Source organism: Phaseolus vulgaris, chromosome 6, assembly GCF_051622355.1.
Source record: "Phaseolus vulgaris cultivar YP4 chromosome 6, ASM5162235v1, whole genome shotgun sequence".
NCBI classification, from domain to species: domain Eukaryota; kingdom Viridiplantae; phylum Streptophyta; class Magnoliopsida; order Fabales; family Fabaceae; genus Phaseolus; species Phaseolus vulgaris.
In genome coordinates, this window is record NC_143503.1 from 25,660,299 (window position 1) to 25,676,375 (window position 16,077).

A 16,077-nucleotide genomic window follows, 5' to 3' on the forward strand; every position below is an offset into this window, starting at 1 on the left:
ATACGACACGGACACAGAGATACATAAGAAACATAAAATCTCAAAAATGTACAACACGGAGACACAAATCTATATATTATATAATTATGAATTATATAAATTGATAATAAAGATTTGCGTGCATAAGTATGTTCCAGATTTTTTTTTGGAGAAGAAAAATGTTTTTCATAACGGGTTCCACAAAGATTTATTTCTTATTTTTATAATCATAATAACAATTTATACAATAAAGTTTATTTTTTATAAAATTAATGTATTTTTTTTTTAAATTGTGTTAGAACTATACCAGAATTGTCAGAAATCTAATAAATACTTTTTGAATTTGACACTTCACGATACGTGTCCTACAGGTGTCATACGAGTGTCAGTATCCGATACTTGTATCGGACACCGACACGCTATTTAAGAGGAGTGTTCGAGTTTCATAGCTCATATTATAATTTTCGATTTAAAAAAAATAAAATTAAAAGTAGTCGTTTTATAAAATAAAAAATATATTTGAGTTGTAATTTTTTAAAATTGCGATAATTTTGTATAGTTAACTTTATATAAATATATATTCGTGTTAAGCTTCTTATTAAAGTTTTTTTTATCGAAATAAAAACTTTTCCAAATAAAACATTATTAGGAAAAACTAATAAATAAACTAAAGAAGAAAAACATAACTTAGATTTTAGCTATAATCCCTTATAATTAAGTATCAACTCCTTGAAAAATAGGAAGATTTCATTGAAAATATTTTCTTTCTATAAATAAACCTTTATTCACCGAAAAATGGATCAAGATACCAACCATTAAAAAATGACAATAAAATGGTACCAAACAAAGATTCTAAATCTAAAGCAGTTAATTGGTCAGACTGAAATAGAAAAAATATAGATTTAACTTTGCTTTTATAAAACTACGTCCACTTTAATATTTATTATACCCATTTTATTTTTAATCAGCAATTTATTATACTCATTTACTTGAGCACCCAATCACATTTGAGAATAATTATATCAAATCCATTATATATTTTATATACTTTTTAAAATATTATGATAAGATAATTTAATTTTGTAATAAATAAATAATTTATTGTTAATTAAATATTGCGTATATTAGCATGAATAGTTATTTTTTTTTATTTCTTGATTTAATTATTTTCTTACTCTGAATTCTGGTAAGAAAGGTATGAGAAGATGACTTGTGAGTGGTGGCCAGATTTGAGTACGCGGCGTGCGTGAGTGCATGCCCACTCTTGTGCAATTTACGTACCCAACTTCGTCTTCTCTTTCATATCTTCCATTCATCCCCAGATATCACCCAACCCACGGTATCTCTACCCCTATATATACTAACACAACTCAAATCTCCAATTATCTAACACCACGCTTCAATAATCATCGATCAAAGGAACAAAAAAAAAGATGAAAGACACAATTGAAACTCCAATGACACTCACCAGCTTGATCCGACATGTTGCTGCCAAATTCCCCTACCGTCGAGCCATCTCCGTCGCCGGAAAATTCGACCTCTCCCACTCCCGCCTCCACAGCCTGACAGAATCCGCCGCTGCTCGCTTGGTCGCCGCCGGAATCAAACCCGGCGACGCCGTCGCCCTCGTCTTCCCCAACACCGTCGAGGTTCGTTTCCCCATACTAATATAAATACTGAATTCCCATAATAGGCTTGTTAAAACTAAGTTAAAATATCTTAACCGTTTGTTTTCTGTTTCGTTACAGTTTGTTGTCATGTTTCTCGCCGTCATTCGAGCGCGAGCCACAGCGGCGCCGTTAAACCCAGCTTACACGGCCGAAGAGTTCGAGTTTTACTTATCCGACTCAGATTCAAAGCTTCTAGTAACATCATTGGAAGGAAACACGCCGGCTCAAGCTGCGGCTTCTAAACTCAACATCCCTCACTCCGCTGCTTCGGTGATCCAAGGCGAAAACGAAGAAGTCGAGCTGAGTCTCTCGTTGAGCCACTCTTTTGACTCGGTTGAGTCACTCGTTAACAATGCTGATGACGTGGCGCTTTTCCTTCACACCTCAGGAACCACGAGTCGTCCCAAGGGGGTGCCGCTGACTCAGCATAACTTGTTCTCTTCTGTGCGGAACATCGACTCGGTGTACCGACTCACTGAGTCTGACTCGACGGTGATTGTGCTTCCGCTGTTCCACGTGCACGGGTTGATTGCCGCGCTGCTGAGTTCTTTAGGCGCTGGAGCATCGGTGGCGTTGCCGGCGGCGGGGAGGTTCTCCGCCTCGGCATTCTGGAAGGACATGGTTAAGTACAACGCGACGTGGTACACCGCGGTTCCTACCATACACCAGATCATACTGGATCGCCACTCTAACAACCCCGAACCGGTTTACCCGAGGCTCCGGTTCATCCGAAGCTGCAGCGCGTCTCTTGCACCGGCCATTATGGGTAAATTGGAGGAGGCTTTCAGTGCGCCAGTGTTGGAGGCTTATGCAATGACCGAAGCTTCACATCTCATGGCTTCGAACCCTTTGCCGCAAGATGGGCCCCACAAGGCGGGGTCGGTTGGGAAGCCCGTTGGCCAAGAAATGGGTATATTGGATGAATCGGGCCGGGTCATGGAGGTTGGTGTTAGTGGAGAGGTTTGTATTCGGGGACCCAATGTAACGAAAGGATATAAAAACAACGCGGAAGCTAACACGGCGTCGTTTCAGTTCGGTTGGTTTCACACCGGTGATATTGGATACTTTGATTCTGATGGGTATTTGCACCTCGTGGGTCGGATCAAGGAACTCATCAACCGCGGAGGTACATACATATTCTTTCTTATACTTTTCTTTATTATATTATATTCATTACTTATAAACAAATAATTTTTATTCATAAATTAAAGAATTATTTAATTATTTTAAAAACAATTTAAATACATTTTTTTAAAGAGAAATATTAGGTTGAATTCAGTTAAGCATTAATGACGTGAGTTTCATTCTTGCTGCCTAATTTGTCGGCATGCAGAACCCATTAAATTTCTTAATATTTGCGTTGTTAAAGCGTGTTATGATATGATATGATAAGAAGAAATAATTTAAAGAAATTACACGTATTGATAAATGTTTAAAGTAATAGACGTTAATATTTAATTATTTTATAAAATATGGTAATGTCAACCAATTAGTATCCCTTCCTTATTTACAAGAAAAAAGTTACGCTTCTTTTTATTTAATGATACTTTTTTTCTAAAATAAATTAATTTATATAGTATTAAATGTTAACCTCCTTATCTCGACACAGAGTCTATTGTGTTTGGTATATTAGGTAAAAAGTAGAAATATGAAAAATATCTTCACTTATTATCACAAAAAGAAACAAAATTCATTTTGGCAGTAATTTTATTTTAAACAGTGTCCAACTCATCTGTTTCACTTTCAGAAAAATTCAATGAACCTGCTTGTTAACTGATGAAGGTTTTTTGTGTTTTTAGGTGAAAAGATATCACCAATAGAAGTTGATGCTATCCTTCTTTCACACCAGGACATTGCTCAAGCAGTTGCTTTCGGAGTGCCTGATCCCAAGTATGGGGAGGAGGTATCGGTTTTTCTGATTAGATAGTGTACAATGTGATCAAAAGTTGAATGTGTGTACTTAGAGAGAAACAAATGAAAAGTTCAGAAATTTATGGCTATATATATATATAATACTCAAATAATGTGTCTATATTGTATTGATCACATTTTTTTTACATTTTAACAGATATATTGTGCTGTCATCCCAAGAGAAGGATCACACATTGATGAGGCAGAGTTGCTAGGATACAGCAAGAAGAATCTTGCATCCTTCAAAGTCCCCAAAAAGGTTTTCTTTACTGATTCTTTGCCCAAGACTGCCACAGGAAAGATTTTGCGCCGACTTGTGGCAGAACACTTCGTCTCTCAAATTTGAGCAACTCAATTCTTCAGCTTTTTGTGTGTTTTGTTGAGAATGAAGAATTACATCGAAAACGTGGAAGCTAAAAATTACCTCCGACATGTGGAAAATCACATACAAGAAACCAAATATTCTATTTGGTGGCTACATACCTTGCCAATACATAGTTTGAATCGTGAGACCATAAATTTTAACAATAATTTGGCACTTGTCATTGAAGAAGAAGGTATTTCTTCGAATGGTACTTCCTAGAGGATACCATAGATAGATTGTAGTTTTCAATGTTTCTTGTAAAGGTACACAATGTAATATTTATAGATCTTAAATAATTTCTTAATATTTTTGTATACATTTCTTAAAATATGAATCATGATATCTGAGAAACTGAATATTTATTTTAACAGTGTTGTACAGCTAATGTGATCTCCAATATTAAAAAGGATATATTAATCATTTACATAGATATTCAATAAATCTATCTCGAATTTTAGAAAAATAGAGAAGAGAATATGTTTGTGATATTAGATAATACTAATTCAGATTCAAAAGTAACAGAAAATCAACTATTACTTATAAAATGCTCTCAACTTTGAATGATCTTATTTGAGGCCAACAACTGTAAAATTATATCCTCTAGCCTATAATTGGTAGATAAAGGAAGAACAATACTTCATGGTTTTGTCGTTCAACTGTTTGAGAATCGATTAGCAAAACCATATCGAATCAAAACAGAGAACTGTAAAGTAGTGTGTATATAGTATGAAATGCTTTTAGAGAAGACAAATATGATATAGCCAGATACCAAGATAAAAACACTAAAAAGCAAAATTCCTATATATAAAAACTTGTATATAGCTAACAATGTGTTGTTGTCAAGAAAAAAAGTCACTACACAACACAAAAATTGTGATTTTTAAAGTTCTAACATTGAAAGGTTGTCTTCATTGCCACAAAGCTGATGTAGCAGGAAAAGCTTTAGCTATATCAGGTCATCATCATCTTACGGGGGGGAATAGACAGGTTAATTACACTAGTTGTTAGTATTTATAGAGAAGAAATTTGTCTCGATACATGCAACCATGTCCCACTGAACAGCTTAATCTCACTCCTTCAAAAGGGAAATTCAAAGAAGAGATACTTCCAAATGCGCATGGTAGTAGAATTAGAACTAGGATCTACGCCCCGGAAAACACAAGAAGGCACCAAATATCTGCAAGATATATCCCTCCCCATATAATCATTACTGTCCCCATCATTGTTATCACTAAGCTGAAGTTCTAACCATTTTTAAGTTCATCGATGGATCCACCACAGCCTGAGTTTGGGGTTTAAGTGACAGTAAACCATTTTACCGATTACAAAAATTGCACATAATATTCGATGAATTCCTAAGATAAAGAGCGAGTGAAAAGAGAGATTTGAATTAGTGTTTTCATACACGTGTACATCTATCTATAATGTTTGATAACATGGTTAACTTCAACTTTCTCCCACCTTGTACTCACCACTTAGCATGTCAAATTTGATTTCTTTTAAAATATATGAAATGTATTTGAATTTATTCCTTCCACACTCGGAGTGGTTCCAGCAAAGCACCAAATATATATCGTGTATGCTCTTATTCTACAAAAGAAAGGACTAAATATTGCAAAATTATTAAATAATGATTTCCCTGAAATAAAAGCATTTTTTTAGGAGTGTGAAAGTAATCTTTTTGGAAATAAAAATCAAAAGGCCAAGTTGAACGACCAAGAAGCATAACAAAGATAGAACTCAAATCCAACATGAGCAAGACACAATCTTTGGCAAAAACTTCCATGTTTCATTCTTGGCAAACAAGTAATGCACATGTATAAATACCCCAAACCCAGAAGCAACTAAACCACATGAACAATTTCAGTCTCAAATTAAAACTAATCCAACCACATTCTCAAGGCAAAAATGGCAGATACCAATGTAGTTCTGTTGGATTTCTGGCCAAGCTCTTATGGAATGAGAGTGAAAATCGCTTTGCCTGAGAAGGGCATCTCGTATGAATGCAAGCAAGAAGACTTCGAAGCTAAAAGCTCTCTGCTTCTAGAGATGAACCCAGTTCACAAAATGATACCAGTTTTGATTCATAATGCAAAACCCATCTGTGAATCACTCAATATTGTTCAGTACATTGATGAGGCATGGAAACACAAGCCTTCTCTGCTTCCCTCTGATCCTTACAAACGATCCCAAGCCAGGTTTTGGGGCGATTACATTGACAAAAATGTAAGTTATATGCACAGTTTTACATTGCATTTGCAACTATTGGTCAAAAATTCAAAATTAGTTATCTTCATTGAAGCTTTTCTCATTGTAAATATTGTTCTGGTCATATATATGTAGAATCTACAATAATTTTTCATACCGAGAGGATTGAACATGCGTACATAATCAAAGCACAGTCTAATAACAGATAATTTGATAAAATATTTTAGAATTTGGGTATGAGACAATCCTAGACTCTGAAATAAGTTGTGAAAGATGAAAATATTTTATAAATTGATTATAAGGAGGATAAAGAATTGTGTGATTGTGTTTGATGTAGGTATACAATGGTGTAAAGAGGGTATGGACAGGGAAGGGTAAAGAGCAAGAAGAGTGCAAGAAAGAATTGATGGAATGTTTGAAGACCCTGGAAGTTGAACTTGGAGAGAAGCCATATTTCGGTGGTGAGGAGTTTGGGTATGTGGATGTGGCTCTTGTTCCTTTCACTAGTTGGTTTTACACAGTTGAGACATGTGGGGAACTAAGCATTGAGGAAGAGTGTCCAAAACTTGTGGCGTGGACGAAGAGGTGCATGCAGAAAGAGAGTGTGGCCACGTCACTCCCTCACCCTCAACAGATCTATGCTTTTGCCCTGCAATATAAACACAGACATGGACTTTAGTACATAGATATGTTGTTGCTGAATCCATGATGGAATGGAACAAATTCTGTGTCTTTAGAGAAATAATAATGCATGAGATTGATGTAATATAAATTTTAATCCTGCATGTTTGTGTGTATGTGGTTCTGCTCTTAACATTTGTTTGAGTTTGCATTCCATGTGTGCTGCAAAGGACTTCAAAATTGCACTCCATGAAAATGATGTAATATAGTGAATAAACATGCTTACAGATCAAATAATAAAGTTTTCCTGTTCTTTGTTAAAACTAATAAAGATAATACTTAAAAATATTATATTTTATTACATAACATTAAGTATAGAAAATATATATACTACGATGTGTTTTTTTATAATGATAGTGTTAAAGCTAGAATCTATTGTTTCAATTATACTATTAAAAAACTTTTCACCTTTACCATATGTATTAATATGAGACTAAACAATTTTGCTGAACAAATATTGTAGATTACCAATAATTTTTTAAAACTTAAAAATCTAATAATTCGCTCAAAAAAATTAAATTAACTCAACAACTATTTACAATTAGCTGAGCAAAATACTTTGGGTCAAATATCTCAAACTTTTTCTGAAAATTGCTTACTGCATTCAACATTTTTAAACCTGCACGCAACACAATTTCAAAAATTTCGAAAATACCTTTTGTCTGAAAATGAAAATTTGGAATTGAAAATAATGCATTCCAGAAAAGTAGATTCGAAAGAGATTATTGTGCTCCAGATATAAAAATCTGAAAAAAAAAAATCAAAATCTCATTCTAGATAAAAAAATTCGAAATTAAAAATAATACATTATGGAAAAATTTATCCGGAAAGATTATTGTATTTCGGAAAAGGAGATCTAGAATATAATTTTATATGTTCTTCATTTTTTTAAGGGTACTTTTGTCTTTTCCCTGTAATTGGGTGCCGTGATATCATGCAGGAAGCAATTGCCAACTTTTCTTGCGAATACACATTTAAGTTTGGGCCAGGCTTCTCATATACGGAAGCCCATAAAAGACAACGACACAGAAAAATTTACCAAACTAGCCTCTAATCCAACGGCGCAAGTAAACCCTAAACGGTTCCCTCCCATTATAAATAGCGTCTCACCTCATACTGTGAGCCTCGTCGATTGATACAGCACCGTTGCAGCCGCAGAGTTAGCCTCGCTTCGTCTACTTTTCTTTGTTAGGGCTATGAATCAAGTTCGAGGGTTTTTCATTTATTAGGTTTGGGTATTTACATATTGACATGCATATCTATTTTGCGATAATTTGTGAATGTATTGCGATCTGTGCGATCTTAAGGTGAATTCGTGCACAATAAGCCGATGCTTTGGATTAAAATAATGAAGGCAGCATGGTTGTGTGCACGAAAATTGATGTTTTAGGTCAATTTGTCTGCTCTCCTTGAAGAACACAATGATAGGAGGGCCTGGTTGCGACCTACATTTTTTTTCCACTTTTGTTCTAATTTTTTAAATTCTGTTTTTACATTCAGTGTCATTGTTGCATGGATTTCTTTCAACATTCTTGAAATATTAACCCTTGAATAATTGTCCTAAAAGTTTAGGGTTAGATGAGTTTAACCATTTTTTGGGCGTTGGTAGTTTTACAGTGTTTTTTTAATTCAATATTTTGTTAATGTTGTACATAAACTGTTTTTTGCTACTGCGGTCTGTATGTATCAAGGTGCTGAAAAGTCACGAAACAGAAACTGCAGTGATACTTGGAAAATTGTGAACAATAATATCAATAAAAAAAATAAGTTTTCATCCGCTACAAGTTTTGAAACTTTCTTGTGGAGAGATTTGGTTATCGCTGCAGAGCCATTTCCGAAACATATAATTCACAATTTACTTTTCTTAAAATCTTATTTCTGTTTATGGAACATTTTCTATCTATGTGATCTTAAGGTGAATTCGTGCACAATAAGCCGATGCTCTGGATTAAAATGATGAAGGCAGCATGGTTGTGTGCACGAAAATTGATATTTTAGGTCAATTTGTCTGCTCTCTTTGAAGAAAACAATGATGAGAGGGCCTGGTTGCGACCTACATTTTTTTATTTTTTTTAGTCCCTGCATATTGGGATGGGTAGGTCCCTCGTTTTTAGTCCCTGCACCCTAAAATTTGAAAAGGGCATCGTTCTGCATTTGCACAATTACTAAACTCATTATTCTGAACACATGTGTTCAATCCAATACCGGATTCATAAATCTGGAACTATGTTATCACATCCACATAAGTTTGGAATGTGAAAAAATGATAACACAAACATAAATCCATACGGATGGAAAAAACGGATCGGTAAATCCGAAAAGTGAAGAAAACTCTAATCACAGAAACATAAATACAGAAAAAATGGATCTATAAATCCGAAAAGTGAAGAAAACTCTAATCACAGAAACATAAATACAAGAAAAAATGGATCTGTAAATCCAAAACATAAAAAAATTTACTTACCTATTTGTAAAAAACACTCTAAATCTCTAAATCACCAGATCTTTCAGATTGAAAGAAGAATGCATAATTGCTTTCATTTTAGGCTTTTTTCATATTAGGAATATGTTTGGAATTTTGAAAACTAATAATGGTGATTTCGTGGATGAGAGTGTGGGGGTGCAGGAAGAAAAAAGTGGAGGTGCAGGAAGAAACTGCCACCCTATAAATTATTGAAATCATTTAAACGGTGTTTGCTATGAATTAGATAGTTAATCTAGTTAGGATAGCTTTATATGCTTAATTTTTATAATATCTCCAAATAAGTATTTTATAGAGAAAGGAATAAAATATTTCTAACCGCCGGAGAAAGTTGTAAAGAAAATATATTTATTATATTTCTTGGATTCAGAAGAATCAAATTTTGATTTTAATCTAAAATATCATTCGTAACAATGTTCATATATCATAACTAAAGTGCTGAGGAGTAAGCACTGTGGAGAAGGACACAAGAAGATATGACCCCTATTAATTAAAAAAATTCTCATTAATTCTGGTCTACTTTTACACAAATATGTGAAATTGAAATTGACACTTGAATTCGGAGAAGCACATTTTAACTTTAATCTCTATTCCAAAATCTTCTCAAAACCATCATTCCCTGTTGAGAGATTTACGTGAAAATAATACAATAACAATTAGTGTTATAACCAAAATATTAAGGAGATTGACCAGTGGTGCGTGATAAGCTAATCCTAACATGACCTTGGCTTTGCGACAATGGTAGAGTGTTTGAGTATGTGCAGACTAAACTGGCCCCCTTTCTCAGTGGTATCAAGCTTGTCTTGTCCTGGTGGAGGCAAGAGCTCAAAGTTTTGGACCAAACGCCCCAAAGTAATCCCAAGAATGGGCAGTGCAAGGATAATTCCAGGGCAGCTCCTCCTCCCAACACCAAAGGGAAGGAACCTGAAGTCATTGCCATTGGCCTCTACTTTGGACTCTTCTTCCAAGAACCTCTCAGGCCTGAATTCTTCTGGTTTCTTCCAGTGAGCAGGGTTGTTGGCAAGCCACCATGCATTCACCAAGACCTTGCTCTCTGCAGGGATGTCATAGCCTCCAAGTTTAGCATGCTGGAGGTTCATGTGTGGGACAAGGAGTGGAATTGCCATTCTGAGGCGAAGTGTTTCCTTTATCACAGCCTGAAGGTAAGGGAGCTTGTGAGTGTCTGGCTCTGTCACTTGGTTTCCTGGTCCTACAACTCTGTCAATCTCCTCCCGGACCTTCTTTTGGATCTCTGGGTGGTTCACAAGCTCAGCAATGCCCCATTCAATTGTCCACAGAGTTGTCTCAATTGCTGCTCCAAATTCAATATTATGTACATTAGAAAACTTTTGTCACTTAAAAAAAAAATGCATCTATCTAAAGCATGGGTTAGGTCCACCAATCACTACCTGATACCAACTCCTATACTATGGGTTAGCACACTCGAGCCGCGACAGAATTTGTGAGAAGTGGGAATAGGAGTAGGAAAATCATATTCCCATAATTGATTACAGTATTTAAAAGTTAGTTAAAGCCTGTTTTTCTGTTGTTCTTTTGTGTAAATTTTAGAATAATAATTATTAAATTAAATAATATATTATCCTCAATTTGATATCGGTGTATTCTAGATGCACTCCAGTTATTATCATGTCTTGGCCTTCTTTTTCCCTTCTTTCATAAATAAGCATTAATATTTCTTCTGAATAAAAAAAAAAAAAAGTTAATTACCGGCAACGTTAATATTCTCAACGATGTAAAGAACATTATCCTCGCTAATCTCTCCTTTTTTCTGAGCATCCAAAATGTGATCGATGGCGCATTTAAGTCCTCCATTGTCCCTTCTCTTGGTACTTTCAAGATTCCTGCCACATTCCATTTCATCAGATCAAACAAAACACACCACCAAAAGCCAAACTGAAACCATTTCTACAAGTTCACAAATTCTATTATTGTTTTTACTGATATCAGTTTTATCATCATCTCCATTTGCAACTTGATTTTTCTAAAAGTCTTGGTCTAACTTCTGATATAAAATTTAACATTTTAAAAACATTTTCACATGTAAAGTACCTTGTCAGAATATATTGAGATAGCAATATAATAGTGTCAATTTTTTTTGTCAAATACTAAAATAACAACATCAAAGTTGTACAATAAAATAGTGAAAACTAACTAGCATAACAAATTCAACATCAAAACACAAATGAACTTTCCAATAAAATTACTTATTAAAGAACACAATTAAACTTTAACAAAAAGTTTAAATTATAGTAGTGAGAAACCCAAAAACAAAAGTGGTCGATTCAATCCAGTCACAGTTCTGATTGAGAAAACAATTATATAATGACTCAAAAAACTACGACACTGGCTAAATAATGCAATCATCATAAACTATAATCTTGATCTCGAGTTTTTTTAATTTATGAAAAAAAGGATAAACTTAACTACCACTTCAAGTCACATAAAATTCATAGTAATGGAAAGTAAAAAATAATAAGAAACCACTTACTTTCGTTCCTCAAGAAAATAGTCCTTGAAGAGTTTGAACCTCGTGTCCTTAATCTCCTTGCAAATCTTCAAGTACCCACGCAAAAATGGCCTCAAAACGGGGATAAAATCACCGTAGTTGTACTCAAAACTCTGAGCCAAACGACTCCTCTCACCGTTCAAAACCCTAAGCTTCTGAAACAACGGGTCATCCTCGTTCTCGAACCTTCTATCGAACATGATCCTATACATGATATTATACATCATGAGTTGCAGTCTCCGCCGCAGAACGATCCCTCCGGAGGCGGCGTCGGGGCTGCAGCGTACGTCCTCCACCACTCGCGCCGCCTCGTCCTCCCACCCGACGCGGTACTGCTGCACGACTTTGTTGGTGAAGAACGGGACCGTCATGATGCGGCGCATCTTGCGCCAGTGCTCGCCGTAAACGGTGAACACCATGTCTTGGCCTTCGCCGGTGAAGATGTCGAAGACGACGTTGCGCGTACGCGAGCCGAACTCCACGCCCTGCGTGTGGAGAACCTCCTTCGCGAGTTCCGGCGAAGACACCACGACCAAATTCCGCTGCCCCATGCGAAGGAGAAATATGTCGCCGAAGCGACGCGCAATGCCGGCGAGGTTAAGGTGGTTCAGGTCATCACCAACCTGAAGCCAATTACCAAATATCGGTACTGACAACGGTCCCGGCGGAAGCCTGAACCGCTTCCCGCGAAGCTTTGCAGCGGTCACTGCAATCACCGCCGCAAAGAAGAGTGCGGTAAGAACTTTCTCCAAGAAGAGAAGATCCATTCAATATTTTTACTCCAAAACCAAAATCAAGTAATCTTGATTAAAGACAATCTTAATGAAAACAATTATATGAAATGAATTGATTTAGGATAATGTTACCCAAAACACGTGAATAATTGAAGAATTGTGTAAGAATGCAGTTAGGGTGTCGGAATTTATATAGGAATGGGAGTGTGATAATGTTCTTAGAGTTGTTGCAACCGTAACTGGTGTGAGGGAATAGAGTGAAAGAAGTTAACGTCGTCAAGTTTGACTGTTAGGAAGAATGAAAAGAAAGGTGCGCGTCACTTCCATTGGCGGGCCGTGACGTGCGTGGGGTAGGTGAAACGGAGTTGGTGAGGGAAATTATATTTTAGAAAAAAAAAAATATGAAGAATTTTATTTTTTTTGTTCCAGTGGACAAGATTCCTTGCATATAATTTATCAAAAAGTAAATTTTATCAGTATTTGATTAAAAAAGTTTGAATTGATGTATTCTGTATTATTTATTAAAGTGACAAAATTTTCATTACTTGATATTATTGCTCTTGTTTGCATGTTTTAAATATTGGAAGGTCGTGTAGTTTGACCAACTATGATGAAACCAGTCAAACAGTTGAAAGTGATGCACTTGCAAAAAGCCATCTAATATAAAGTTAAACATGAGCTATGAATTAAAGGTTTAATAGTTAATGTGGTTTTTATATTTGTGTAAAAAAAAATCAATTTTCAAATAGAATTGTGTGGACATGTTAGTGTCACATAATTTCTAATTAATATCAGCAGTAATTAAATAAATTGCACTTTGTCTACACCATTAGAAATTTAATAGTAAATTCAGCGTTGAACTAAAATTCATAAATTATAAATTTAATATATTTTACTTATATCTTATTTAAATGGTATGAGAATATTGTTTTAGGGTTTAGAGTTTGATTAAGCTTTATTTTATCTATTATGAGAGTTTGATTACTCATAATCCTATTAAACACCTAATAACAGGCTACATATAGTTGAAACAATTAATATGATGTTTGCAGGAGAAAATACTCATAATAATTTTATAATTCTCTCATCTCTTAAAATATCACTGAAACAATAATATTTAAAGGATATTTTCCTCAAATGATATTCTCCTATTCGTTTAATGCATGTTTTAGAGTATTTAAATGTTTATTTTATAATTTAATTAATATTATTACTAAGATAAATGTATATTTTTATATTATTGCTTTGATTCAATTAATTGATTGGGTTTATATGTGTTGGAATTGATCATAATATCATGATCTTTAAAAAAAATTATATTTTTTTAAACATTATATAACTTTCATATTTGATTATTGTAATTGAAGATAAACATTATTTTTATTTTTTTAATGTACTAATGCTTTACGTATTTGGAGTTGGATTCGACACATTTTTCCTACTTATCATTTCTCTAATAAGGATGATATTCTTTCTTTTATTAAGAGTGACGGTACTCCGTTGGTTAAATTGATTAAGCTAGCTGTGATGTGGCGTATGAGGAATTATGATCGTTTTTATAATAAGATTGAGGTTTCTATGGTTATTTTGGTTATTAAAGATTTAATTTGTCTAGTGGGTGATTCGTCTAAAACTTTAATGAAGAATGATATGTTTGATTTCAATGTGCTCAAGTGTTTTGGTATTAACACTCGTACTGATAAAGTAAGTTCTACGTTCCTCTTTCTATTAGATGGGAGTTTCCTTCACCAGGCTTGGTTAAAATTAACATTGAGGGGGATGCTAGGGGATATCCTGGTCTTGCTACTTGTGGAGGTATTTTTTGTGGGAGTATGGAGGGATTTATTTGAGCTTTTTTTGCGTTTCTTGAAGTTCAGATTGCTTTAGTTGCTGAGTTTTATAGGGTTATACATGTTATGGAGGAAACTCAAAAGATAGGAGGCTTACTAATGTCTGGTTGAAATGTGTTTATGTTTTGGTTTGTGTTGCGTTTATTGCTAGAACAAATGTTCTTTGGATGTTTCGTATAAAATACTTGTCTTAATTATGTCGAAAAACTAGGTTTAGGATTACTCATATCTTTCGTGAAGGAAATGCGTGTGTTGATAAGTTGGCTAATTTATGATTTATTCTTAGAGAATCTTTTTATTGGTATAATAAGATTTCATCTTGTCTGTTCTTAGAATTCTTTATGAATAAGTATAGTCTACCTATGTATCGTTTTTGTTAACATACGAGTTTTGGTCTAATCTCCGTATTTTTGTATTTTTTTGTATTTTTTTAATAATATTTTATGTATCGTTTTTGTTAACATATGAGTTTTGGTCTAATCCCCGTCTTTTATTTATTTATTTTTTTAATAATATTTTTTCATGTGATGACAAATGATTGTTGTTACTTGAGGTGTCAGCCTAGCTGAGATCTTAAGTTGCATAGTGATGTCTAACATGAAATATTTTATTTAAAATAAAAAATCAATTGAAAAAAATATATTTATTTATATATATTTTTTAATGTAGATGGATGTATTTAATCATGAGATATATAAAAGAAAAACAAAATAATAAATTTCAATCTGTTTATTATGTTCACTCATATAAAAGTGAACAAATACAACACATACAGTTATTAAATTACATTGAATAATTTATTTTGAACCATCATACTAATATATTTGAACTTATTTATAGTATAGACTATGTTGGACTAACAATACAAAAATAGACAAAAAAAAATATTAACTATTGATCATGGTATCATAATTTTTATGAAATTTTATATTTGTTAAACAATATATAACCTTCATATTTGATGGTTGTACTTGAAAATAAATGATCCAATTTTAATGTAGATTGATCCATTTAATCGTGAGATACATAAAAGCAAAACAAATTAATAAATTTCAACTCATTTATTATTTTGACCCATGAACAAATGCAAATGAATCACATTGAATTATTTAATTTTGGACAACTATAGTAATATATTTAACTTATTTATTATATGGACCATGTTAGACTAATAATACAGAAATGGACAAAAAAAATATTAATTTTAAATAGATCAACTTGATCATGATATTATATTTGCAATACAAGTTGCATATTTGATGGTTCTAATTGGAAATTAAATAATCAATTAAAAAAAATATATTCTTACATTTTTTTAAATTTTTTTTTTAGTGTAGATTGATCCATTTAATCGTGATATACATAAAAGAAAAAGAAAATAATAAATTTAAACTCATGCAAAAATGAACAAATAGAAATGGACATTTATTGAATCATACTGAATTTTTTAACTATGGACAATCACATTAAGATATCTTAACTTATTTATTTTGTGGACCATGTTGGAGCAACCATAAAATATTAGACAAAAATATTAATTTTAAATAAATCAATGTAACATACATATACCAACTTTAATGCTATATTTGGTGTATAATGTGGTATTGGAGAAGAATAAACACACGAAAAAAAGTAAGTTTTTTGTACTTCATTTATTGATCAATGCATACT

General features: G+C 33.5%; 3 protein-coding genes and 2 non-coding genes across 5 annotated transcripts; 4 read left to right on the plus strand and 1 right to left on the minus strand.

Annotated features, from left to right (window-relative positions):
• The first annotated feature begins 1,197 nt into the window (after window positions 1-1,197).
• LOC137831570 (oxalate--CoA ligase) lies at window positions 1,198-4,242 on the plus strand. Its single transcript, XM_068639301.2, has 4 exons — window positions 1,198-1,628; window positions 1,728-2,775; window positions 3,449-3,552; window positions 3,718-4,242. The coding sequence occupies exons 1-4, from the start codon at window positions 1,413-1,415 to the stop codon at window positions 3,904-3,906; spliced, it is 1,557 nt and encodes a 518-aa protein (XP_068495402.2). The 5' UTR covers window positions 1,198-1,412; the 3' UTR covers window positions 3,907-4,242.
• A 1,528-nt stretch (window positions 4,243-5,770) lies between these two features.
• On the plus strand, window positions 5,771-7,076 carry LOC137831571 (putative glutathione S-transferase parA). Its single transcript, XM_068639302.2, has 2 exons — window positions 5,771-6,150; window positions 6,470-7,076. The coding sequence occupies exons 1-2, from the start codon at window positions 5,833-5,835 to the stop codon at window positions 6,809-6,811; spliced, it is 660 nt and encodes a 219-aa protein (XP_068495403.1). The 5' UTR covers window positions 5,771-5,832; the 3' UTR covers window positions 6,812-7,076.
• A 1,083-nt stretch (window positions 7,077-8,159) lies between these two features.
• On the plus strand, window positions 8,160-8,266 carry LOC137833796 (small nucleolar RNA snoR100). The gene has a single exon (XR_011084844.1). It is a non-coding gene; the product is annotated as a small nucleolar RNA snoR100 (small nucleolar RNA).
• A 501-nt stretch (window positions 8,267-8,767) lies between these two features.
• On the plus strand, window positions 8,768-8,874 carry LOC137833794 (small nucleolar RNA snoR100). Its single transcript, XR_011084842.1, has one exon. It is a non-coding gene; the product is annotated as a small nucleolar RNA snoR100 (small nucleolar RNA).
• A 907-nt stretch (window positions 8,875-9,781) lies between these two features.
• C4H (cinnamate-4-hydroxylase) lies at window positions 9,782-12,787 on the minus strand. Its single transcript, XM_068639308.1, has 3 exons — window positions 11,805-12,787; window positions 11,024-11,157; window positions 9,782-10,607 (listed from the first exon to the last, which is right to left on the minus strand). Exons 1-3 carry the CDS (start codon window positions 12,587-12,589, stop codon window positions 10,009-10,011), a joined length of 1,518 nt encoding a protein of 505 aa, XP_068495409.1. The 5' UTR covers window positions 12,590-12,787; the 3' UTR covers window positions 9,782-10,008.
• Window positions 12,788-16,077: the final 3,290 nt, after the last annotated feature.